The sequence below is a fragment of the Lontra canadensis genome, unplaced genomic scaffold (assembly GCF_010015895.1).
Source record: "Lontra canadensis isolate GAN:19392208 unplaced genomic scaffold, GSC_riverotter_1.0 scaffold7, whole genome shotgun sequence".
Taxonomy (NCBI): domain Eukaryota; kingdom Metazoa; phylum Chordata; class Mammalia; order Carnivora; family Mustelidae; genus Lontra; species Lontra canadensis.
The window spans coordinates 30,037,038-30,063,794 of record NW_022631001.1 but is presented as its reverse complement, the minus strand read 5'-3'; the positions used below and the strand labels follow the sequence as shown (position 1 = coordinate 30,063,794).

Genomic DNA, 26,757 nt, shown 5'->3' with positions numbered 1-26,757 from the left:
TACCTGCTTATCTCAGTACTTATTATAATGTGAGATAAATAAATCCTTCTTTCTATTCTTTTTCTCTCTTTTTAAAGTAGGCTCCACACCCAGCATGGAACCCAATGTGGGGCTTGAACTCATGACCTTGAGATCCAAGCCTGAGCTGAGATCAAGCAAGAGTCGATCACTTAACCAACTGAGCCACCCAGGTGCCCCAGTAAATTCTTATTTCTTTTTTTAAAAAAGATTTTATTTATTTATTTGACAGAGATATAGATCACAAGTGGGCAGAGGGGCAGGCAAAGAGAGAGGGGGAAACAGGTTCCCTGCTGAGCAGAGAGCCTGATGAAGGGCTTGATCCCAGAACCCTGAGATCATGACCTGAGCCAAAGGCGAGGCTTAACCCACCGAGTCACCCAGGCGCCCCTAAATTCTTATTTCTTAAGCCATGGTAAGTTGAGCTTTTGTTACTGATCATGATAGCATTCCCAGCTGATACAGTGAATTAGTAGTGGGGAGGGGCAACGAGGATTTTTCTTCTGCCTGCTAGGTTATGTGGTGGGTAAGAAGTTGGTTTATCTCATGGGACTTGGACCATATGCTCATTGAACTTCAGTGGATTTAGTAGAAGGCATGCTGGCTACTTCTCTACTTAGATAAGAGGAACAACCTCCAGAAAAAAAGAAATTTCCTTTCTGCTTTTCTTTCCTTTCCTTTCTACATATCAAGCAATTTCAGACCACAGATGATCAGATACTCATGCATCTTGCTGATTTGCAAAAATTATTTTCTACCTTATGTTGCATGGAATAGGAAATTATTGGCTATTGGAAGAGCCTGGTCCATCCCTAGCACTTCTCTTTTTAAGCATTCCCTGCTTGACAAACATAATAGTCTACCTCCCCCTTTTGATTGGGATACAGCCCCAAGTAATAGGGGTTACATTCCATAGCCAGTTAGTCTAAGCTCACTGCTCAGCAGACTGTTTCATTACTACAGCTCTGAGGTTAAGGCCAAGGTTTAGATGGGTGACATTTACATTAAGGCTTAGTGGGATAGCTAGAGTCCCTAGAACCAGTGTTAAGAGAGAAGACAAAAAGTGGGGTTTAAATTCAAGAATGAGAATATGCCAAGATTTCTGGCATTGGTTAATAGCTAATAGAGTCCTTACACATGCAATCTGAAGTAAAAAGGTGAGAGAGTTAAAGAAATTAGCTAGAAAATCCCCTGTCTGGTAATAAGTGATCCATGTTTGCTTCATTTTAAGGCAAATCCTAAGGCCCCATCCCATTCCAATAGGAAGTGGGTATGTAAGGCAGAACAGCTACAAACAGGAGACTCTTCCCCAATATTTCTTTCACAGATAGCACTGGGGACAGTGAACTAGGAAAAGTATACTGTTCATTGGAACTCAGGACAGCCAAAGTGGCTATCCAAGAACTCCCGCTATAGCCAGTGAAGTGATACTAATCATTCTCTCTCTTTTTTTTTAAAGATTTTATTTATTTATTTGATGGAGAGAGATCACAAAGAGGCAGAGAGGCCAGCAGAGAGAGAGAGGGGGAAGCAGGCTCCCCGCTGAGCAGAGAGCCCAATGCGGGACTTGATCCCAGGACCCTGAGATCATGACCTGAGCCGAAGGCAGAGGCTTAACCCACTGAGCCACCCAGGCGCCCGCTAATTATTCTCTTTACTGTCACTGTCTGGTGTCACACAGCACATGCTGAAGACTAATAGACGTGTGTGTGTTTCTTACCCTTACCCAGTTTCTAAACAGGATGTTTACTGTAGTTATCTCGGTTTGAGTTTGCTTCAATCTGCGTATCAGGTGTATTACTAGGGTGAGATTTAGCACGTACTCACTCTATCATAGGTTACAGAATCACAAAGAACCACATCTGGGTCTGATGTTCACAGTTCGTGGACTCAGAATTGGACGCTACAGCTGGAGGTTTCTTCAGGGTGCCTCTTATTAGAGAGGGGGTAAATTCACTTACATGGAATAGTTGTGTCATGGGCATTTGTGTAATGGGGTATGGGCACAATGGAAGGTTGTGCTGGACAGCCAAGGGATGGAGTGGAATAATGGTAGCAGTAATATGTTAGTAGTGACACTAACATTTTGGGGAACTTATTTTTAGGCACTGTGTAAATCCCTTTTACATGAATTATCTTAATATGTTTTATGAGATGGGTATAATTAAGATGCTCATTTTATTGCAAATAAATTTGGGCTTAGAGCGATTAAGTACCTTGCCCTATTTACACAGCTAGGAAAGAACAGATATTTGACCCAGACAGTCTGATTATAGAGCCCATATTACAGACCACTTTATTACATACCTAGTCCATTATAGATGTCTATTATTCTCCCCAGTGCCATTCCCAACCTCTTCTTCTGGAAAATAAACACCTTTTTTCCTTCCCCTACACAACACCCTTATTTCCTTCCCCTAGGAAACATATCCTTCTGATACTCTACCCAGATGGGTCTCTGCTCCGAGCAGAGCTAATAGAAATATTTCCCCAGAATTCCTGAACATGGGGTAAATTTGGATAGTAAGGAAGGTTCTGAGTTGTAGGCCAAGTTTCTAAGAGTGCTGGGTAGACCAGGGAAGTGGAAGATCATAGACTGGTCAGCCATGTAGATTCAGAATCATTGCAAAATAGGTCCTAAGATGCAAATGTGACCTAATTGATTAATATCATATGGGCTGATGAAGTCTAGGATACCCTGGCCACAAAAATTTAGTGTCTTCATTATGAAAGGGAGGACCACATGTGGCCAAGAGTGTTGGCAGTTCAGAGACCCGAGAAGCATTGTGTTCATCATCCCTGGCTTTACCTCTGTGCTCAGTGGGACCTGGGACCAAGGATCTAGTCTCTTGCTGAGGCAGCGGGTTCAGCCAGATGAGGGCCTGGTTGTCGGGGTCAAGCACTAGAGGCCAACGGCAACTGGAGTAGTGGGTGTTGCTTCTCAGAAGCAGGCCTGCCAGGCGGGCTGACTTAGCCTGGGGCTTCAAGTCTCGGTCCCACTGGAGCTGTTCAGATTCAGAGCTCAGCAAGGACAGAAGGCTGAAGGGAGAGCGTATGGAGAGCAGGGGGTTCTTTGGTGGCATGACCACAGATTTTTGCGTCTGCTTCCATGCCTGTGCCACATCATCTGGACCCAGGGTCTCCTGAAAGCCCCTACACAGAGCCAGCCATTTGTCTAGTAGCTCCTGGCGCCGCACCGGTGGGAAAGGACCCAGGTAGATGATAGCAGCTGAACACAGGAGGGCGTCTCCGAACACAGTCAGGCAGTGCCCCTTCAACTTCTGGCATGAGAAGGGAGAGGGGAGGGCTTGTGGGCCAGCGAGGAAGGTACAGGCAGAGAAGGAGTGAGGCAGGGGGTGCAGGAAAGTGTGGCAGGGAGGGCCCAGGGAGGAGCCAAGGAGTTGGGGGCAGTAGTGCAGAAATGAACTTAAGGGGGTAATCCGGGAGGGGCTGGTTACCTGGAGCTCTGTAGTCCAGGAGTGCATGGGTGTGAGCAGTGCAGCCTTGATGGGCCACTTGTGATATTGGCCACACTGAGCCTGACTGAGGTTCTCTATCATCTGGTTGCTTGAAGCCCGGGCCTCTTCCAGTGTCTTAGCCAGATCCAAATTGTGCTCTAGGGTCTCCTGGGCCTGGAACTGGCAGCGGCCCAGGTGGGCCTGCTCCCGAGCCAGTGTGGCCTCTATCTGCCGCAGAAGCAGGCCCGTAGGTAGTCCTCGGCGCTGGGCCAGCCCATAGCGCAGAACAGCCCAGAGCCAGGCGGCCAGGTTTGCTGCGGGTATGCTTATTGCCCGTAGAGCTGCATCACTCATACCTGGAGCATTCAGAGCTTGGGTTAGCTTTATCATCTCTGAGTCTGTCATCTTCTCCTTAGGGAAGAACACTAGCTCCTGGGAAAGTGTGTTAAGAGAGGTAAAGGCAGACATAGGTGCTCTGCTCAGAACCTTGCCCCAACCACCTCACTCCACCAGCGTCCCCTGCCCCTTAGGCCTCCACTCTCCTCCTCCATTGAGCTCCACATTCCCTACCTGGTAAAAATCCTCGGTGCATAAGAGTTGCTTGGCACTGGCCCAACCTGTCTCACAGTGGAACAGGTTGCACAGTGCATCGGTTACTTGGACCACTGATTCTGGTGGTGCTCGATAGCTCCTTATTTCCTCAAAGTCAGCCACCTGCAGCTGGCTCAGGGGTCCCAGGAAGGCCTTACGCATCTAAATGAGGAGAGATGCACTCTGGAAGTGAGTTCCCAGAGTGTCCTCTTCCTTCAAGGTGTTGCCAGGAGGGATCACTTCTTCCTCGGGGTTCCCATGAGGGTAGTTCCTCAAGTCATCCTATTACCTTTTCCCCTCCCCCAGAAAACTCCATGACAAGCCATCCCATTCTCTCCTCTGGGCATCTCTCCTGTGAAAGGCTGTCCCCTCTCAGGAGAAGACCAGTGCAGGGCTGGCAGCAGGAAGAGCCCACCTGCTCCAGGAAAGCCTCGTGCTGAGCCCGCAGGTTATCCCGCTGCTTGGTCAGGGTCTCAATGAGGTTCTCCTGCTGCTGACACTCTGCCAGCTGCTGCTTGATGAGCAGCCGGCCTTTCTGTAGCTGCTGCTGAAGTGTAGTCACGTTCTGTAAACAGAGATCCAGGCTCTGCAGCTCAACATCCTGGGCCAGGTGGGAATATCCCAAAGGGAGGCCTGTGGGCTTAGGACTCCAGCACTCCTCTCTTGACAGTCAGGATGACCAAGTTGAACTCTGTATAGGCCCCAGATAAAGACTGAGCCCTGGAACTGTCACTTTACTGGTGTATGAGCAGCTTCAAGTGGGTGCTTGCTTCTCCTGATCTGCCTCACAGGCCTAGGCAGTCTGACTCCAAAGCCTGTGTGCTTAACCATTATGCTACACTCTTTATCTGACTTGACCCATTAGTGGCATTTGTTACAGAAGATAGTTCCCACTCTCTTGAAGCACTGTCTTCCTTTGACTTTCATAACTCTGTGTTATCCTTTGGCTTTGTCCAACTTCTGTGGCTGCTCTTTCTTTGTCTCTCCCTCTACCATCCCTTAAATATCCCTTGGCAACATTTCAGGGCCTCCCTATCTTCTCATTCGATACTTCTATGTATCCTGCCTAATTTCATGGCTTTGATGACCACTTCTGTTTTAAAAACTCTCAAATCACTATCTCAAACCAGATTTCTTTCCTGAGCCCCACATCCATGTATCCATCTGCTTAGTGGCAATCTCCTCTCTGATGCCTCGCAGGCCCCTCAGACTCCACATGTCCACAAATGAAGGTCTTGGCTATGCCCCATCAGATCTCTTACAACCTTATTTGCCTCCTCACATGTTCTTTTTCTCAGAGAACTATGGCAGAATACACCCAAGTTTCCCAAGGAAGAAAACTTCATCATTACCCTGACTCCATCTCTTCTATTCCCCCAAGCCCAGCCCATCTTCAAGTCCATTCAAGTCTGCCTCCTACCAGTCTGTCCTGTCTGCTCCCCTGCCCATGCATGGGCTCCCTCACTACCTATTCAGCTTCTCTTCTACTCTACTCTCCATGCTGCAACCAAACACCATCATTATCATGTTCCTGAACACTCATCACTCTCCCAGTTGGTTTATGAGGCCTCCATGCCCAGGAGGCCTCAACTCCACTTTCCAACCTCATATCTCTCCTCCCCCAGCACCCAACTCTCCAGCCATTCCTGACTTTCAGCCTCTCCCACGTGGCACACATTCTCTCACCTCTGGGCCTTTGCCCGTGCTTTTACTTCAGCCTGTGACATCCTCCCCACCCCCACTCCCTTTTATGCCAAATCTTAGCTAACCCCTTAGAAAAATGAATGCACTTCACTCGTTTCCATATTTACGGAATGTTTTTTAGTGTTTGCCATGTTCTACATGTAACTCATTGTGGCACTTTGCTTTCTCTAGAAAGTCTTGATACTTCAGAGCCCACCTGCTCTGTCATAACACTCGCTCTGTATCAATGGACTTGCTCTGTCATAACACACTGTCCTGTAATTGCCTGGATGAGTCTATATGTTCCAGTAAACTAGGCACCATGAAGGCAAGGTCAGTACAGTACCTTATCTTTCTTATTAGGAGGAGCTATCATTTACTGAGCTCTTACTGTGTGCCAGCACTTTCAAATGCTGCCCATGTGAGATCATTTAATCCTCATCCTAACCTCTCTGGATCTTAGTTTTCTCATCTGTAAAATGGGAAAAAGTATAGCCACCTCAGAAAGTTATAGCAAGGATTCTATTGACCTAGATTTAGATGTAGACATAGCTCTATGTAGACACAGACATACATGTTAATGAGTGGGTGGACAAAAAGAGTGGAGTTCAATTAATTTTTATAGAGTACAGTAATGAATAAATGAACCAGCTGAATAGGAGAGAGAAGAGAGATGAAGGACTCCAGAATGACTCCTGGGATTTGGCTTAACTAAGTGGATGGTAATGCTGTTTCCTAGGGAACTCTGAAAGAAGTACACACTATTATGATTATTGAGTGAATGGCCAAAGGATCTGACACTGAATGCTTCTGACACTGAACATTCTCTCCCTCCCTCTCTCTCTCTCTCTCTTTAAAGCTTCATTTTTAAGTAATCTTTACACCCACACAACCCTGAGATTAAGAGTTCCATGCTCTTCTGACTGAGCCAACCAGGTACCCCCACTATGAACATCTCTTATCCAGATTTGGGGCTTCTTATGTTGTCCTTTAATATAACTGACCCAGGGATCAAAGAATAAAAGCACCTTTAAGCCAGATCAACAATTCCTGGTATTAATCATCTTGGGAAATGGTAGGACCCAAGACAAGAAACTGGAATTTGGAAAACATGGGAGAGGCCATTCCTGTCCCTCTGTGAACTTTTTTTTCTTTTCTTTTCTTTTCTTTTCTTTTCTTTTCTTTTCTTTTCTTTTCTTCTTCTTCTTTTTTTTAATCTCAGTAGTCTTGAGATTTCATCTAAGCTAGAGATCCTTGGTGGTAGATGGTAGGAGGGCACCAGTACTAGGAGAACTCTAGGGAGCATCATTTACAGAGAACACGATGACAACCATGCATGTGGATACAATGGAAGCCAGACTTCTACAGTTGTGCAGCACTGGGTGAGAGCCCTGGGGCACCCATCAAAAGAGATAGTCTAGGCATTGGGAGCTTATGGCCTAAAAGCCCAGTAGGGGGGAAGCATTTGTCTGTGTGTGGGTTGACCACCAGATTATTTCTCTGAGGTAATCCCTGAACCTTCACCAAAGCCTTGTGTAGCAGGAAGAAAAAGAAAACTGTTTCAGAATTCCTCTTATTAAAAATGATGGGATTTAGATTTGGACTAGAAAAAATCTCTCTTGTTATGTGAGAGATTTGTATTGTATTGGAGGAGCTCTAAGGGAGTGAGCACAGGGATTGGTGAGAAGAGAATTGGTTACTGGGAGATGTCCTATAGAGGAGGGTGACTAAAGAAATTCAGAACAGCAAGGTCTAGTGTACCATTCCAATCTCTTTCTGCTTCTTGCCTAAAAATGTCAATTTACCATCCACATTTCTCCAGTGTATGTATGATCCTTGTATAGTTGGTATTTTTGTGGAAGGAAGAGGTACAGGGACAAAGCTGTATGGGAAAAAGGAGGGACATAAGAGGTGTGCCAATGAGCCATGATAGAGAATCCAGGAGAAGAAAGGGTAAGAGTAGAGGCAACTGTGAGAATGTAATTTCTGCCTCGTCCCTGATGGAAATGTATACAAGTTACTTGGGAAGTAAACTGGACTTCCCATAATCAAAGTACATAGTGAGGACAGCAGAAGCAGACACTGGAGTTTCCTGTGTTTAGAAGAATCAGCCTGGTCTCAGCTGTGCCATAGGGAACTTTGAGCCTAAACTCAAAAGTTTAGAGGAGGAGGCAGCAGGGATTAAAAAGATCCCCTGGGGAAAGGGGTACTCTCGGGAGATAAGAACAAAGGTTCACTCAGGCCCTCTGTGGGCTCCTGCTTTGACCCTACTGTGCATACCTCATAATCTCCCCCTTTACCTTGCGGGAGGTTTTCAGCAGCTGTTCTAAGTTGAAGACAAAGTTGGTGTAGGTATTGTGCTTCTTGATCATCATTCTCAGATGACTCAACGCATTCTGGATCCTGGAGATACAATATACCAATAAGTGGGCCCAAGGAAGCAGAAGGAGGTACAGTACAGGAAATGGGACAACTCACCGCTGGAACTTGTTCTTAATCTGCAGAGTCATCTGTTGCTGCAGCAGTGTGAAGGTGTCCAGAAAGTCTAGGAAAGTCTTGGGGGTGACGAGTGGCAACTCAGGGCATAGGTGTCCATAATAGCTGACAGCCGAAAGGTGAATGAGAGCCATGGCTTTAGCCACCCTGGGAATTGACGCCTGGAGGTCTGGGCACTTCAGAGAGTCTGAAATGGGCATGACTTTAGCCTGTGAGCTTATAGGAAAATGGGTAAGAAAAGGGACCCTCTTCTGATTTGGGAAGGAAGGCAGAAAAGGTGAAGGGGATCACTAGGTTCTGGGAAGAGAGAGACAGGGAGACTGACCTGAATCCTCATTAAAACCTGGTTGAGAGTAGTAGGGAGAACAGGTAGAAAGGGCTTACCATCATCAGTGGATAGATTCTGAGCACCTTCCAGGTAGTACCGGACCACACTGATGAGGGAATCTTGGTCCCACGGTTCATAGCGGTCAATGCTAGCAATGGCCAGTTGAAGAAGCCTCAGAAAAAGGGTGGAGGGCAGCTCCCTGTAGATCTGGTCATCTCCGATCAGGATGAACATGTGCAGGTGATTGCAGACTTGCTGATAGAACCTGTGGGCCAGGGGCTCAGATACCATGCTCCCCTTTATCCCTGTTTTCCCATTTAAGCCCAGTGCCAAACCCTGAACCCTTAGCCCCAATCTTCTGAGCCCTCACAGCAGCTCTTAGATTTCTTTTTGGCCTTTTGGCCAGCATAGAGCAAGAGCAGAGCAGCACCTCACATGGGGTTCTTGGTCTCACCTTTGCAACAGTGTTTCCTTTTTGATGTTCTGCTTGACACTAAGGTTTTCTCTGGAGAGATGTTCTTCAATGCTGTTCAGATCTGCCTCTGTATACTGGTCAGGGAAACTGCCCCAGGTTGCCAGGGCTAGCAGACGATGAAGGGTAGTGAGATCCACACCCTTGGGCACCAGCAGGGCCACCGGCTGGCCTAACATGCCAGCATGCCAGCTGGCATCCCGTAGGCACTGGAGAATGGCCTCCTCTGAGCCAGATGGCAGATGGAAGAGGCGGGCCTGGTAAATGCTGGCTGCCAGAGAGATGGCCGTACGGCGCCCTGTACCCAGAGCCCTGGAGAGCAATAGGCCATGCTGCCGGGGCCTGGCCAGCACCCGGACCAGGCGGGCCACGTGCTTGGCCATGGAGTGGCACCGGGCAAGGTGGGCGCTCAGCTTCAGCTGAGCAGCTGAAGTGGACAGCTGCTCCTCCAGGCTCTCCCACTGCCGTTCCAGGTACAAGCTGGGGCTCTCAGAGTTGGACCCTAGCGTTAGCTCCTGACTGAAGACCAGGTCTGAGGGCTTTTCCTGGGGGCGGAGTAGTAGCACTGGTAGCAGAAGGGGTGAGGCCAGGTCCATCTGGGCTGTTTTCTGCCACCAAATCTTGCTTCTGTTTAACTGGAGTTTGTAGCCAGAAGCCTTTGTGCCCTCCTCCTGGCTCATCTTTGGACTTAGGGTTTCTATGGTCTCCCTTTTTACTGGTACTATGGAAGGTGCTAGACCTGAATCACTGGAGGGTGAGCTGGTGGTGACATCCAGGCTGTAAGGGTCCTCCTCCTCCTCTGTCTCACTGCCGCTGTTGCTTAAATCCTCCCACTGGGCCAGCTCTCCTTCAGATTCCACTTCAGGCACCCTCTCCTCCTCCTCTTCATCCTCCTCCTCCTCTGAGCCGTTGCCCCCGTTCTGGGGTGCCGGCCCACAGCAGAAGACACTCTGAGCTACTCCTAGGAGCAGCTTGGCACAGTAGGCGCGTTCCCTGGGGCTGTCCAGCCGGTCACAGAAGGTTCTCTGGGCCTCGTGCAACCAGAGACGCACCATGTTGCGCATGGCCATCATAATCATCAGGCGGGTGCCACGCAGGCCCGACACCCGGCGCAAGTGCTCTTGATGGCTGGGACAGTCCAGAAAGCCCCGGGAGCCCATTCTGATGGGCAGCAGCTGCAAGCTGCCCAGGAGTTGGCTCACAGAGTGCAGGGAGAAGCGGTAATGTGGGTGGAGGGGGGAGGGCAGAAAGCAGCTGCCCACCGCCTCCCAGGCCTCCAGCGAGGCCTGGACCAGGGCTTTTGCTAGAACCACCTCCCGTTCCACAGAGGGAAAGCGCTCAAGCCAGGCCTGGATGCTTGGTGTGTGCCTGCTCAGCAGCATGGCCTGGGTCACACTCCCCAGGGCCAGCACTGTGAAGAGTCGAAAGAGGCGTGGACACAGTGGGCGCTCACAGAAGCCTGGCACTGTGGCGGTGGCAAGGAAGTTGACTACAGGCTGCAGCGTCTGCAATTCCAAGGTGCTGTGGCCATACACCGTGCCATCTATGGCCTGGCGCAGAGTCTCCAACACTGGCTGGCAGCTCTTCCCGGGGTCTGTGGGACACAAAGACCAACAGGGATGCACATGACCGTGTCACTCCATTCTTCCTGTTCCTGCTTCACTGGCTTTACTTCTGGCGCACGCAGGGCTCTAAAGGAGTTTTGTACACCTGATGCACTGGGACTCAGTCATGTCTGAGTAAATTGATCTCTCCCCCCCCACACTCTCCCTAAAGTGAGTAATTTCTTCTTTCTTCTCCCCACAAATCCTATCTCTGTGACCAATTATTCACTAACAGTAGGAAGGTTTGGAAGCTGAGATGGATGGAAACCTGATCTGACCACAAGAGGAGATAAGTGCAGCCATCACAATCAGAAGGAGGAATTAGCACATGTGCATTTCTGTAAAGTCATTATTAAGATATGATTTATATAAAATAAAATGTATGCATTTTAGATATATAGTTCAGTGAGTTTTGATGAATGTATCCACCCATGTATCTGCTGCCCCAGTGATACTTAGAATGCTTCATCTTCTCAGAAAGTTCCCTCATGACCCTTTGCCATCAATCCCCCTACCACGTTGTCCCAGGAACTTCTATCTGATCGGATTTCTATCACTATCGATTAGCTTTGCCTCTTTTTTTTTAAGATTTTATTTTATTTATTTTAGAGAGCGAGGTTGGGGTAGAGGGAGAGGGAGAATCCCAAGCCTACTCTGTGCCTAGCCGAGCCCAGAGCCTGATGCGGGGCTCGATCCCATGACCCCCAAGACCATGACCTGGGCTGAAACCAAGAGCTGGAAGCTGAGCTACCCAGGCGCCCCACAGCCTTGTCTGTTCTGGAGCTTCAACTACAGGGAATCATATGGTATGTAGTCTGCCAGGTCTGGCTTCTCTCACTCAGCATGATTCTGGGTTTCACCCATGTTTTGTGTGCATCGGTGTGTTTCATTTTACTGGAGTGGTAGCATTCCATTATAAAAATACCAGAATTGTAGGTCTGCTGACATACTGATGGGCGTTTAGGTTGTTTCCAGGTTTTGACGATACAAATTAATACTGCTACATGTGCTATTGGCCACTCACAAATCTTTCCTTTGTGAAGTATCTATTTTTTTTTCAACCATTTCTTACTGAGTTGTAAGAGCTTTTTTATGTATTCTGAGCATAAGTCCTTTTTCAGATATGTGTATCATATTTCTGTCTATGGCCTATTTTTTTCATTTTCTTAAGAATGTCTTTCGAAGGACACAGGTTTTTAATTTTCCTAAGATCTAATTTTTGTGTCCTATTTACAAAATCATTGCATCTAACCAAGGTCACACAGATTTTTCTCTTAACATTTTTTGGTAAAGTTTTGTAGTTTTAGCTTTTACATTTAGATCTTTAATTGATTTATAATTAATTTTTGTGTATGTCATGGAGTAGGATTTAAGGTACCCTTTTATCTGCACACAGATATGTAGTTGTTTCAACTCTATTCATTGAAAGGACTACCCTTTCCCCTGTTGAATTATTTTGGCACAACTGTTGAAAACCAATTGACCACATATGATCATATATCAGATTCTCTGTTTTTTTCTGTTAGTTTATCTGTATCCATGTCCTTATACCAATACCCTACTCTCTTGATTACTATAGCTGTATAGTAAGTCATGAAATAACAAGTATAAGCCCTTCCACTTTATTCTTCTTTTCCGAAGTAATTTTGGCTCTTCTAGGCCTTTTGCATTTCCATAAGTCTCAGAATGAGTTTATCAATCCTGTCACTTTCTTAAAAAAAAAAAAAAAAAAAAAAAAAGCCTGCTCAGACATAGATCAATCTGGGGAGAATGAGCACCTTAATGATACTGACTCCTCTGACCCATGAACGTCGTATATCTCTCCATTAATTTAAGTCTCATTTATTTCAGCAATATTTAGTAATTTTTAGAGTATATCTCTAAGTTTATTCCTAAATACTTTAAGCTTCCAGATGATATTTTAACTATACTTAAAATTTTTGTTTGTTACCAGGATATAGAAATACTAATGATATCAATAGATTGTATCCTATGACCCTGCTAGATTATTTTTTTAAGATTTTATTTATTTGAGAGAGAGAGAGAGAGATCAAGAGAGAGAGCACACAATGGAGTGGAAGGGCAGAGGGAGAGGGAGAAGCAGACTCCCCACTGAGCAGGGAGCTTGATTCGGGGGCTGGGACCCAGGACACTAGGATCATGACCTGAGCCAAAGGTAGATACTTAACCTAACAGACTGAGCCACCCAGGTGCCCTGACCCACCAAATTAAATTCACTTATTTATTCTAGCAGTTTTGTAGGGTTCACTTTTGTTGTTGTTGTTATAGATTCCTTATGATTCTCTAGGTAGGAAATCATGTTGTACATCAGTAGAGACAGTATTACTTTGTCTTTCCAATTTTAAGGCTTTTATTTCTTATTGCACTGGTGTGGGTCTCTGGTGCAATATTGAATAGAATCAGTGAAAGTGGACATTGTTGCCTTGTGACTGATCTTTGAAAGTATTCGATATTTCACCCATTAATTACGTACTTACCTATAGGGGTTTTTTTTTAAGATTTTATTTTTTTATTTATTTGACAGATAGGGATCACAAGTAGGCACAGAGGCAGGCAGAGAGAGAAGAGGAAGCAGGCTCCCTGCTGAGCAGAGAGCCTGATGCAGGGCTTGATCCCAGGACCCAGGGGATCATGACCCAAGCCAAAGGCAGAGGCTTTAACCCACTGAGCCACCCAGGTGCCCCCTTACCTATGGGTTTTAATTTAATAGATGCTCTTCGTCAAACTGTGAAAGTTCCCTTCTAGTCCTAGTTTGCTGAGTGTTACCATGAATAGTGTTGAATTTTAACCAAGTGTTTTCTCCTTATCGACTGTGATGATCTTACACTTTTCATCATTCTGTTAATGTCATGAATTACACTGATTTTTGAAAGTTGAGTAAAAGGGATATACTGTGTAAGCTACATCCCACAGATTTTGATAACATTTTGCTTTCATTATTCCGTTCAAAATATTTCCTCATTTATCTTGCGGTTTCTTGGATGCATGAGTTATTTAGAAGTGTTATTTTATTTTATTTTATTTTATTTTATTTTATTTTATTTATTTTTTAGAGAGTGTGAGAGCAGAGGGTGGGGAGGGGCAGAGGGAGAGGTAGAGAGAATCATAAGCAGGCTCCATGCCAGGCACAGAGCCTGATGTGGCTCTCGATCTCATGACCCTGAGATCATGAGCTGAGCTGAAATCCAGAACCAGACACTTAGCTGACTATCACACATAGGCACGCCTATAAGTGTGTTAATTTCAAAGAATTTGGGAATTTTCTAGGTATATTGTTATTAATGAGTTTTATTGTTGTAGTTAGAGGAAATATTCTATAAATTTTAATCCTTTGAAATTTGTTGAGACTTATTTTGTAGCCCAGCATATCATCTGTCTTAGAGAATGTTACACGTACAATTGGAAAGAAAATGCATTTTGCATCTGATGGGTATGACATTCTATAAACATACGTATAGTTTATAGTGTTATGTAGATCTACATCCTTATTTCCTCTCTCCTGCTCTATCAATTATTGAAAGGAGTGTTAAATCTCCTACTATGATTTTTGTACCTGCTATTTCTCTCATTTCTATCCATTTTTTTTCTTTAATATATTTTGAAGCTGTTTCAGGTGCATATACATTCAGGACTTTGATGTCTTTTTGATTAATTAAATCTTTTAATTAAGAGATGTCCAGTTCTCTATCTCTGGTAATATCCTTTATCTTGAAGGACTTTTTGGAGTGCTTAGGACTTTACATTTAATGTTACTATTCATATGTTTGTTTGTTTTTTTTTAAGATTTTATTTATTTGACACAGAAAGAGAGAGATCACAAGTAGGCAGAGAGGCAGGCAGAGACAGGGGGAAGCAGGCTCTCTGCCAAGCAGAGAGTCCGATGCGGGGCTCAATCCCAGGGCCCTGAGTTCATGACCTGAGCTGAAGGCAGAGGCTTAACCCACTGAGCCACGCAGGCGCCCCATATGTTTGTTTTAAAGTCCATCATACTGTCATTTTTCTTCTAATTGTCCCTTTTATCTTTAATTTCTCTACTGCTCATTTCCTCCTTCCTCTTACATAACAAGTATTTTTATATTTAAAATATTATATATTTTAAATTATACTCTTTGCTATTATTATTTAGTGATTTTTCTATGGTAATATTATGCCTCCTTAATGTGTTGATACTTTTACGTAATATCATGCCACTTAATACTTCATACCTGACCTTTCCCACTTCCTATTTCACATTGAACAGATGTAAGACCCTTACAGTAGTATAATTTTTACTCCTCGCTCCATACCCTATCCTTTTACTAGTGTTCCAGTTTATTTTCTACCTCTCCATATATTATCAACTCCATCTAAAACTGTTATTACTTAAATTTCACATATGAGTAAAATCATATGCTATTGTCTTTCTCTGATGTATTTCACTTAGCATAATACATTCTAGCTCCATCTACATCATTGCAAATCAGAGATGAACATATGGGAAGTGGGGGAGAGGGAAGCAAACCATAAGAGACAGAGAACAAACTGAGAGTTGATAGAGAGAGGAGGGTGGGGGGTAGGCTAGATGGGTGATGGGTATTGAGGGCACTTGTGTTGAGCACTAGGTGTTGTATGTAAGTATGAATAATGAATTCTACTCCCAAAGCCAATATTGCACTCTATGTTAACTAATTACAATTTAAAAATTTGAAAAAAATACAAATGTTATTACTTTTCTTTTTAAACTCTTAACTGTATTTTAAGGAAATTAAAAGATGAAAACGATAGTTATTTATATGCACCCACATATTTACCATTTCTTGCACTCTTCATTCTTTTCTGTATATCTGAGTTTCCATATGACACTATTTCCCTTCTGCCTGAAGAACATCTATTAGGCTTTTTTTTTTTTTTTTTTTTAAGAGAGAGTGAGGGGCGGGAGCTGGGGTAGGGGGTGGGCAGGCAGCTCAGAGGGAGAGGGATAGAGAAAGAATCTTAAGCAGGATCCCCACCCAGCACAGAGGCTGTTGCAGGCTTTGATCTTACATGACCCTGAAATCATGACCTGAGCTGAAATCAAGAGCTGGCCACTTAACCAACTGAGCCACCCAGGAGTCCCTTTTAGCATTTCTTACAGAGCAGTTGTAGCAACAGTAAATCTTCCCAGCTTTCATACATCCGTACTTTCATTTCATCTGCTTTCATGAAGGGTATCTTCACTGTATAGAGAATTCTAAGACGACAAGTTCCCCTGCCCCCACCTTTTAGTCCTTGAAATGTGTTGTTCCACTATCCCCTGAATTCTGTTGTTTCTGATGGGAAGTTAACCATCACTCTTAATACTATTTATCTATACATAACATGTTTTTATCTTTTTCCTGACCACTTTCAAGGTTTTTCTTTCTTTGATTTCCTGCTATATGACTATGATGTGCCTAGGTGTGGTTTTCTTCTTCTTATTTTACTTGGGTGGTAACTGAGCTTTCTATATTTGAAAAGTTAATATTTTCCAAGAAATTTGGGGAAATTTTGGTCATTATTTCCTCATAGGTTTTTTTCTGCCCTATTCTCTCTCCTTCTGGACCTCCAGTTATGTGTGTGTGTGTGTGTGTGTGTGTGTGTGTGTGTGTGTGTATGAAGCTCTATTTTTTTTTAAGATTTTATTTATTTATTTGACAGAGAGAGAGACAGCCAGAGCAGGAACAGAAGAAGGGGAGTGGGAGAGGGAGAAGCAGGCTTCCCGCCAAGCAGGGAGCCTGATGTAGGGCTTGATCCCATGACCCTGGGATCATGACCTGAACTGAAGGCAGATGCTTAACAACTGAGTCACCCAGGCGCCCCTGCCTGAAGCTCTATTCATATTCAATATATTTCTGTTCCTCAGAACAGTCAGGATTCACTGACTCTTTCTTTTGCTATCTCCAATCTCCTATTAAACCATGCAGTGAATTTTTCATTTCAGTTACTGTATTTTCTACTTCTAAAATTTCTGTTTAGTTATTTTTAGTAGTTTCCATTTCTTTGCAGAGATTACTTATGTGTTCATCCATTTGAGTCATATTTTCCTTTAACTACCTGAGGATTCTTATAACAGCCATAATAGCTGCTGTAGATATTTGCTAGATTTAACTTCTAGACCATTTTAAGGTCAGTTTTTATTGACTTTTTTTCTAGATGATGGGTCACAGTTTTTTGTTTTATTATACATTTATTAATTTTTTATATTATACAAGATGTTTCGGTGGCTGTCACCCTGGGATATCTTTTACACTGCCAACTGTAATATACTTCACTCCACAGCATTGTTTGCAATGTTTTCAACCTTCCTGTTGAAATCTCTTCTCAGTTGCTATTCACAGATCTGAATTTACCCTTTCTATTTTCCACTGACAATTTGATTATTTGTGCAAACTCACTTAAAGGCCCAAATAATATAGTTGTAGAAAATTACAAGTTTTAGTGTTACACAGACTTAAATTTTAATCTTGGTTCTGACACTTAACTGGCTTGAGTGTCTTAGGCAAATTATAAAATCTTTCAGTTTCATCATCTTTAAAATGCCCATAACATATCTCTTCTTTTTTTTAAGAATGTATTTATTCATTTGAGAGAGAGACAGAGACAGAGAGAGCACAAGAAGGGGGAGAGGCAGATGGAGAGGGAGAAGCAGACTCCTCACTTGATCAGGGAGCTCCATGGGGGCTGGATCCCAGGACCTAGAGATCAGGACCTGCCCTGGAGGCCAACATTTAAACATTTGAGCCACCCAGGTTCCCCTCAAAATCTCCATCTTAATAGGCTTTTATAGAGACTAAAGATGACATAGATAAAACATGCAGCACATAGTCCTCAATAAATTATACACCACCTGATTCAAGTTTTCTACATCCCATATTCAGGTCTAACTGGACAATCCAGCTAATGCTTTAGACCACTGACTTCCCTGACTCCAATTCTGCCCATTTCCATGGCCATATTCAAACCTGTCATCATCTAGGGGCACACCACTTTAGAAACTTTAAACTTCAATATTGCTAACTTTTATCACAATTTCCCCTTTCCTTTCTAATCTTTGTTTGTACCAACTCTTACTGAGCACTTACTTCCTATTGAGTCTATCAAAATGAGTAAGACAAATCTGAATCTCTCTTCTCATGAAGCTCAGAATAAGCATAAACAAGTAAACATATAATCATAAAACTATGGTTGTCACAGATTTTTTACGGAACACAAGATGAGTGTCTAACCTAGCCTGGAGGCTCGGGTTTCCTAGAGAACACACTGACTGAGATTATTTGTAAAGAATAAGGACTTAGCCAGATAAATACAGGGAAGGCAGAAAGGACCGAAATCCCAGAGGCTAGCGGAAGCTTGATTTATTGAATGCCTGTACCCAGCTGTCTCTAGTTGGAGTACAGCGTGTAAGAGCCTAGAGAAGAAAGCCTCATTGCAAGGAGCCTTGCAAAAGCATTCACCAGTGTTTCAGGTAATGACTCTCTGAACCAGGGAAGATGGAATGGAAATAAGTGGAAAGATTTGAGAGATATATAGAATGCCAAATTGAGAGACACTGTGAATGGATTTTGGTAAGAAAGGGGGAGATGTCAACGAGATTCCTGGCTTGAGTTACTGGATGGATGGTTGTACTAGTTAATAGAGGACAGAAGCAGATTTTAGGGGTAAGATGATGAGTTGAATCTGAAGTGCCAATGGGACAACAACGTAGAGATACACAGTAAGTAGTTGGATAAACAGGTCTAGTGCTTAAAAGAACATCCTGGCCTGGGGATAAGTATTTAGCAGCCAAACACAGAGATGGTAGATAAGGTCATGGGAGGGTTATGATTGTTCAGGAAGCATACGTACAATGAGAAGATACTAAGAATGGATTGCTGAGATTTGGTCTGTAGGTGTCTAACTGGGAGTCAGTAAATATTGTTAGGGACTTTACAGCCTCAAGAGAACACAAGGACTCCTTCCTTCCCTCTACCCAGCTCCTTACCAGAAGCGGCCAGGTGCAGATCCTCCAGCAGGAAGAGGAGGGAGCCTTTAGAATCCAGGTGGTGCCCAGGCCACGGGGCAGCCTGTGCTTGGCCCTGGACCCCTCGACTCAGCAGCAGGCGTAGGTGGATGGGAGTGAAGGCAGGGTGGATGGGGCTGCACACATAGGGATGATGCGGCTCCACGAGCACCTCCACAAAGGTGGACTTCCCGGTCGCCGCCTCTCCAGCCAGCAGCACTGGGTGTCCCTCCGACAGAAGCAGGTCCACCACATACAAGAGCCGTTCGGTCTGTGGCACAGGAGCAGGGCTTACTGGGGCAGCGCCAGTTTAGGATAGTAATTTAGCTGAAAGGAAAGTCTAGGGGTCTCATCTTAGACTGCACTTGCAGAACACTTCATGTATTCTTGTGATTGTGAGAACATATCAACGAACAGGAGCAGGTAGACCTTAGCCGGGCCTAGAACATGGGCTCCCCCAGGATATCTCCTTGAGCCCCAACCCCAACTGCTGCCCCACTGTCTTCACACCTGTGGAGAAGGGTTGAAGGCTCCCAGAGTCCCCCTGATGCGGCTACCCAGGTAATGGCCAGTGAAGGGGACCAATGTCCCATTATCAGGACACACATGTAGATCAAACACCAAGGATGAAGGCGGTGGCTCAGGATAGTTGGAGAGGCAGCTAATAGAACCCCTCATGAAGGTATCAAAGAGGGGCCAGAGCCTGTTCAGATGGATGTATGGGCAAAAGGGTCCGATAGTGACAACAGTTCCATTTGTGACGCACTCACACATTCCACTCCCCCCTCCGCCCCCACCGACAGTGATGTCATCTGAGTTTTTAACTTCCACGTGCCAGTCCATCTCAGCCCTCTGCATCACCCACTCCCAACCCCGCCCCTGCAGATACCTGGAGGGCAGGTGGGCTCCAAAGCCCCAGATCAATGCAAAAAGAAAGCTGCTGACAGCCAGCAAATGTTTCTTGCGCTGATTAGGTACATCATCATTGTCAACCTGGGACGGGTTCAGAGAGCTGCTTTTTGAGGACTTGAAGCTTTGGGCCACAGGATCGCTAAAGCTGAGGTCTTCTGCAAAGGTCACCATGGCCAGAAGAGGAGCCCGGGCAGGAAAAAGGTGGCGGGGAGAGAATGACAGAGACTGGCTCTGTCATTGTCCACTTTCGGTCCCCTGACCCAAGCCCACCAAAGAACCCATGTGCCAGGCACCAGCTATATGCCAGCTCTCCTCAAGGCCCCTTATCTCTGAGCCATCCCTTCCCCTCCCCTTCCCTTCACCTGAGATGTGTGCCTTCTCCCCCTCATCTGTCCTCAGGTGGGGGTCAAGCAGACAACGCAAGATACGGGCCAGACTGGTGACTTCAGCCACACCTGGGCAAATAGCCCGCTGCCCATGAACATGCAGCAGAGAGCTGGCGCCCTGGCAGGTGAGGAATTGGAACGTTGCTGGCACCAGCACTTCGGCCAGGTGGTTGAGCTCAGCGACCGTGTGGAGATGCAGGTGGTACTCGTGCGGCAGGGCTGCCATCAGGACGCTAAGCATCCCCCGCCACGTCTGCTCCCCACCACACCAGACCAGGGCACATTGACTCACCACTGTGGGGGACATGCCTGTTGCATCTCCCACCTCCATCAGGAGAAAAGTACCTGGGGGTCGTGCTATCTGCTGACCACTGGGGAGGCTGAGCTGGGGGACATCTTTCAGGAGGCAAGTGATGGGGTCCAGCCAAGAGGCATTGGCTACCCCATCACATATTATCCAGTGCTGGATCCCCACTGATTCCTGTGGTGGCCCCCTCAGGCCCACAGTCTTACATGGACTGGCTGCACGCAGCAGCCTAGGGAAGACACCCTGGTGCCAACAGGGGCCATCTAGCCATCCCAGGAACTCCTGGGGGCTAAGGACATTGGGATATAGGTGCGTGACCTCCACCGGCTGGCAGCCCTGGGTTGAGGCATCCTCCCTGGCCGCCAGATGGTTCTGGATCTTAAATAAGCTGTGCCAACAAGTGGTCTTGCCACTGCCTGCGGGGCCCAGGAGTATAATACCCAAAGCCCGGCCCAGAGCCTGGCTCAGCTGCTCTAGGGATCCCAAAATATCAGGGCTGGGATGAATGCCTATCTGCGGCAATTCCTCCACCAGCAATGGTTTACTCAGCGTGTGTGCCTCAGGCTCTGCCAGCACCTGCCTGGCATTAGGGAAGAGCCCACAGAGCAGCTCTTGGAGGTTGTGCAGGTGGAGACCACGGAGGGTGCTGAAGAGTGGCGAGCGTAGCAGAGCACGCAGTAGGGCAGCCTCTTCGGTCACAACCAGGCTGTGGGGCTGCTGGGACTTGGGCTCCTCCTTGGTCACATTTAAATTCTGTATCATGTCTTCCAGTATGTGCTGGAGCAGGGGCAAACGGCAGGGCAGGGGCGCTGACGCCAGCTCAAGCTCTAGGGAGAAGAATTTAGATAAGCGGGAAGCCATGCGGGAGGCGTCCCGCATCCCTGCACCTAGCAGGGTCAGCTCTGCCACTCGCTGAAGGTCAGGCAGTGTCAAGGCCACAGGCCGCAGAAGCAAGTGCAGGTTGGCAGGCACAGCAGGGCTCAGGGAACGCAGTGTCAGGAGAGAGCCGTAGCCAAGGCGTATGTATACGTGGTGTTTCTCAAAGAAGCCACTGCCGAGGAGCTGGGGTTGTGTGGGGTCAACAGTGCTGGGGCTTCGGGAGGCCGCCTGGTACAGTGGGGCATAGAGGTGGTGCAGTTCGGCCAGGCGCTGGCCCAGGGCAGACAGCAAGCCAAGGGGCAGGCGCTGAGCCGCTTCCAACAGCAGCCAGGCACCACCCTGCAAGGCACCGTTGAGGTAGTTGCTTAGACTCTGGGCCTCTGTCTGAGGCAGGCAAGGCATTGTCACCAGCTGGCGCCCCAGGGCCCGTGCTAGGCTCTTCACCGTGGTTGCCTTGCCTACTCCATCAGGGCCCAGAAGAGTCCCACAGGCCACCTCCTCCAAGGCCAGCAACAGTACCAGGGCTGGCCGCTCAGGCAGCAGGCTGGGCAGAGACCCCAGTCTGGGACCCAGGTACTCATAATTGTACAGGAAGGACCGGCCGAGAACGTCTATCCAGCATGCCGCTGGCGACGGAGAAGTCACAGCAGATGCGATAGTCTTGAGACTCTGCAGGGGACTCTGGGGGATGACATGAGGTGAACCCAGGTGATATTTGAGTTGGCGAGCCCAGTGGAAATCTGTCAGATCACTGACCTGGTGCTCCTGCAGCATCTGTGCTATATCCCGGTGAGTCACTGCCATGGCCAGCAGGGCACTGAGCAGGCTGGCCTGGCGGACAGAGCCCAGGGGCTGCTCACCCTGGGAGGCCCTCTGGGCCCGTATAAAATTCACCAGTGCCTCGAGCTTGCACACATGCACGCGGACCATGGCAGGGGTCTTCCCCTCCAGCAGAGCCTCCTCCATCTCTGTCCGCCATACCACCTCCTCTGCCACCAGCACACACTGCCACGGGAAGGCCTGGACCATGTGCAGCCAGTGGTGGGCAAACAGCTGTGGGGCCGGCTGGCTCTCCTGGGGCAGCTGCCTAGAGGCCTCATCTAGCGATGGGCCCAGAGTGAGGCGGGAAGCCACACAACCATGCAACTTGTGCACCAGCGCCAGACGCAGGCACTTCTCCAGAGAGGCCAGCCACTTGGGGAGATCTGAATGCAGAGGAATGGACCTCGGCAGCTTCACCTCCTCGCCGCCTGCCCCTAGCACCGCCAGCGCCTCCACCCAGGTCGATGCATTTGGTCTTGCTTCCCGGTCATCCACCTTTTCGTCAAGTGGGCTGGACGTGAAGCTCACAGCGTGCACATGAGGAAAGCAGCGCCGTACCCATAGCTGGGCCTCGCAGGACTCCAGGGGGGCAGCCAGCAGGGCCACCAGCTCGCTATCGCTGAGGAAGAAGAGGCGGGGAAAATGAGCACACACCCGATAGAGCACACTCTTAAGGGCCATAATGATGCCCTCCAGCTCCACAGAGCCTGCCTGCAGCAGCTGTTGCAGCTGCTGGCCTTGGAAATGAGGGCTCCGCTTGACACTGGGCACGATAAGTGACAGAACCCAGGGGTCATCTACAGAGATCTGCATCAGGGTCCGATACTGATCGTCTGTGGCCTTGAACCGGGAGTTCTGCGGTGAGAGGAGATAAAAGTGAGGGAAGCTCTCCCTTCCTGCCTGAGCCCCACGACAACACACTAGCCCTTGTCCACCTGCCTCACCCTTCTTCCCTACCAGGTCAGGACTAGGAAACTCGATCTTCATCTCATGCAGAACTTTATTCAGAAAAATCCACTGCTGCTGGAAAGTCACCCACACCTCCAGCAGGGCACCTGTGTGAGCAGTGAGAGGAACACTGGAGGGAGACTGGGGTTTTAGCTTCTGCTAGGGGGTCCAGCTGGTCCTCACCTCTCAGGGTGCCCCACCCCAAAATACTCAGCAGGACCCAGGGACCTTGTTTGGAAGACAGCAAACTTTCTCCGTGAATAAGATTTCACCTGGTCACCTCAGCCCAAGAAGTGGCTCTGAAGGGGATCCTCACTTTGTCCTTCTGATCTTGCCCCCACCCAACCCCCACCTCTTAACCCCATCCCTCCAGGCCAACCCACCTCAGGTCCCACCCATTCATCCAGCTAGAGGCCTGCACTCACTCAGGCTATGCATGATGGTCACCCACTCCAAAGCTGCTTTGTTTAAGTCTCCTGACTTTTGGATGGCCAGGATCTTGAACAACACCTGAAGACTTTCCTGGATAGAATCCTGCAGGCTGCCATAATCTAAGGAAGAGTGGGTTCCAGCTGAGCTGAGCTGGCAGTTGATGGGACAAGGGCAGAGATGACTATTACCCAAATAACACTGACACTCAACAGTTCTCAAGCTATTCTCTAGAAGACCCAAACATGTTGAGAATTATGCTCACCTAGAGTCAGAGTGTGTTTGCAAGCCTGTTCATGTGAGTTATAATCCTAATTACAGAGTTTGATCTGATATTATGTTAACCACTTAAATATGGGTGGGGAAAGAGTTCCTGGTTCTATGGAAACTATGGAAAGCCTTCAGTAAAGGTGAGTTGATAAAGTATATTAAATTATGTATAGGCCAATTTTTAAAAATTGGAAATTGTAATAAAAATCTAGATGTAATGTAATAAAATGTAATAAAAATCTAGAAAAATTTTGTACTCCAGCAACTTCATAAGTGTCTTCACTGTTCAACTTTACAGAAGTTGGGAGCAGAAACGGTGGACAGTGCATTAATGTGGGAAAGGCAGTGAGGAACTTCTATCAGTTAACTGCAAATCAAAGTAAAGCTCTTGTCCTTCAGCCAAAAGGTTAATAAATAAATGTATATTCATATGTTTTAAGCTAAAGTAAAAATCTTAAGCCATATATACATCATTTTTTTATGATCTTCCTATTTAACTGACTGAATTTGCCAGTTGGGTTTCAAGTGGGTTGGATAAGAGAATTTCTCTTCTACTGGAAATTCCCTAACTATGCCATCTCGGTGCCTGTATGTATGTTGTTCCCTCTGCCTAGGATGCCCTTTTCTTCCTGTAAGTTTGGCAAACTTCTAATCCTTCAGGAGTCAGCATGAAGCCTTTGTCTATGGGAAGAGAAGATTCCTCTGACTCTCTTCAGTCCTTTAAAATTGGTCCTCTTTCTGAGATTCGACTGCCCTCAGTTAGATTCTTCACCATGCAGTCATCTCTATTCTATTGTCCTCTCTCACTGGACTGGGAGCTCCTGAGGGACAGCACTTCTGACTGTGAAACTCCACGTCTCCTATGTTTGGCTCAGAGAAAGCAGATAAGAGTAAATGAGTGGGGCAAAAGCTCAGACAGCAGGATGCCATCTAAAGGAAAGAGCACTGGAAAAATGGAGAGATATCATCACTGTGAGGGATTTCTTAGTACACCCAGAAAGGGAAGGACCTTTGCTAAAGAAGCAGCATGGGCAGGAGGAGGGAGCTCCCAAGATTAAGACTTAATAGGAGTGACATGAAAGACACTGTCCCAGGACAGACTGGTGTATCCTGTCCAGTAAGGATGAGGCCCTGGCTGGAGAACCTAGATCCCACAGGGCTTGGTGGACCTGGTGGACAAAAATTGCCCCTGGCAGTGGGCTATCACCCAGCAGCAAAGCCTGCTCTCACCTGAAAGGATGAAGGTGCCACTGTCCTTGCCCACCACTTCCCACTGGGGGCTGCGGATCATTTGCTTCTTGGAGCGCTCCCCGGCTGGGGGCTCATAGGGCACATGCAGGATGAAGTTGATGAGTCGCAGCTGGCGTGCCTCCCAGACCCGCTGTAGCCGCCGTAGGGTATCTTGCGCGTGGATTCGTTCGTTTTCACACTGCCAGATCTGGAACAGCTGGGTCTCAGGAACCAGCACTGGGTAATGCCTCAGGGGATAGCCTTGAAGCTGGGACTCAAGGGCCAGGGCTCAGGGGAGTGAAGTGTCAGAGATGGAGAGTAGGACCATTTGGCTTCAGATAGGCCATCTGTAGCATAGTTTGACCTAAAGCTGCTGCCTTGAAACCCACTCTTTTCCAAGGTTTCAGCAGAGGACAGTACCTTAATCAGTTCATGTTGGAAAAGGGCACGTGTTGGGGGACATCTGCTATCCTGTGTGCCCACAACTTTGGGAGTGGGGCATCTCTCAGTCAGAGTCTGAAACCACCCATCAGATCCCCAAACCCTCAAGGCAGGATAGCAAACTTAGCTTCCCACCTTCCCAACCACAAGCCAAAATCTACGGCCCCCTGTTGCAAGGGGTTGCTGGAACTTAACTGGATCTATTACAGCTTAGCAAATAGGTCCTGGGTTTGGACCAACTCCCTTTCTCTGGAGGGCCCTACCTGATTGATTCGATCTGCAAAATCCAGCAGTGGACAAGTGAGCAGCTGGCCCAGTGTTAGGAGTTCCATGTTGCTGAGACTGTCTAGCCCTAAGGCTGGAGGTAGAGGAGACAAGTCAGAGCAACACCCGGTATGCGGCAGAGTCTGGCCCATATCCCAGAGTCTCAGATCTGCAACCCTGAGCCCAGCCCAGGCCAGCTCCCCAACAGAAGATCTGAAAGTACAACACAGAGCCAAGAACTCAGAATGTAGGGTCCAGAGCACAACACAGAGCACAGAGCTAAGATTCGAGCCTGAGTCTAGCCCAAGGCAGCAGAGAGGACCCACATGATGGTGCAGGAGGCTAGAAATATTGGTCCCTGTGGGAGCAAGGCAGGGAGCAACCCAGGGAGGAAAGGTGTTGCCCACAGGAGCAGCAAGGAACAAAGTTGTTACTTGTTCTAATCCCCAAGTCCTTTCCTCCCCACCACAACCCCACCCACCTCCCCCAGCCTGATTCTACCCAAAACACACCTCGTAGAAGGGCTTGGAAGTTCTGGAGCTGGAGGCTGCCCAGCTTGGTCAGTAATGGTAGGTAGCTACGGAACTCCTCCACCATGCGTATACAGCACTGCAAGACTGGGCTGTGCAGCCCCAGGCTTGTACTCATGTGGGCTGCCTCCATCAGCCAGCCTTCTGTCTTCTCCTGGGCTATAGTCATGCTGAACTAGAGGGAGGAAGGTTCACTGTCAGCTGGAGACCCTTCCCTCACCTTCCCCCTGCAGTCTCTCCACTCAGGCAGGAGCTCTGAGAGTGTTGGCACCTTGGCAAAAGCCATGCACTTCCATTCGCTGATGTTCTCGGAGATGACTCGGTACAGGTGCCAGATGCGCTGTTGCTGCACAATCGGACGGGTCCCGCAGACTGGCAAGGGCACAGGACTCTCGTCCCCTGTGGGATAGGGCAGGCTGAGGCCTAGGCTGGGGGCGGGGGCCATGGTGGGCAATGGTTAGTCAGGAGCCTGTAATGGCAGAAACAAGCATCTAAAAGTGCCAGGGCTGGGGTAGCCAAAGTTGTTCAGTACAATGCAGGTGGGGACCATCCAAGGGACAGTGCTTTCTGTTTCTGGGATGCATCAGGCACACTCCTTTCTGCTGAGGGCTTCCGATGGGCAGTTCATTCTTCTGGAACACTGTCCCCTCAGAGGACCATATACCTCACTCC

The 26,757-nt window shown here is 47.4% G+C and overlaps 1 protein-coding gene across 9 annotated transcripts in view; it reads right to left on the bottom strand.

Moving 5' to 3' along the window:
* DNHD1 (dynein heavy chain domain 1) overlaps positions 1-26,757 on the bottom strand; it is a 76,898-nt gene that overhangs the window by 8,304 nt on the left and 41,837 nt on the right. For 8 of the 9 annotated variants that reach the window (XM_032853333.1, XM_032853331.1, XM_032853334.1 and 5 more), the window contains 18 exons: positions 26,357-26,484; positions 26,068-26,260; positions 25,555-25,649; positions 24,851-25,058; positions 23,347-23,472; positions 22,931-23,028; positions 19,942-22,828; positions 19,557-19,734; positions 19,178-19,370; positions 18,650-18,938; positions 9,029-10,640; positions 8,631-8,839; positions 8,229-8,433; positions 8,051-8,153; positions 4,483-4,632; positions 4,047-4,229; positions 3,477-3,908; positions 2,828-3,299 (listed from right to left, as the gene is read on the bottom strand). In XM_032853333.1, the coding sequence (XP_032709224.1) occupies positions 2,828-3,299; positions 3,477-3,908; positions 4,047-4,229; positions 4,483-4,632; positions 8,051-8,153; positions 8,229-8,433; positions 8,631-8,839; positions 9,029-10,640; positions 18,650-18,938; positions 19,178-19,370; positions 19,557-19,734; positions 19,942-22,828; positions 22,931-23,028; positions 23,347-23,472; positions 24,851-25,058; positions 25,555-25,649; positions 26,068-26,260; positions 26,357-26,484 (7,761 nt within the window). The remainder of the gene's footprint in view (positions 1-2,827; positions 3,300-3,476; positions 3,909-4,046; positions 4,230-4,482; positions 4,633-8,050; positions 8,154-8,228; positions 8,434-8,630; positions 8,840-9,028; positions 10,641-18,649; positions 18,939-19,177; positions 19,371-19,556; positions 19,735-19,941; positions 22,829-22,930; positions 23,029-23,346; positions 23,473-24,850; positions 25,059-25,554; positions 25,650-26,067; positions 26,261-26,356; positions 26,485-26,757) is intronic. The other variant, XM_032853332.1, reaches the window with a different exon arrangement.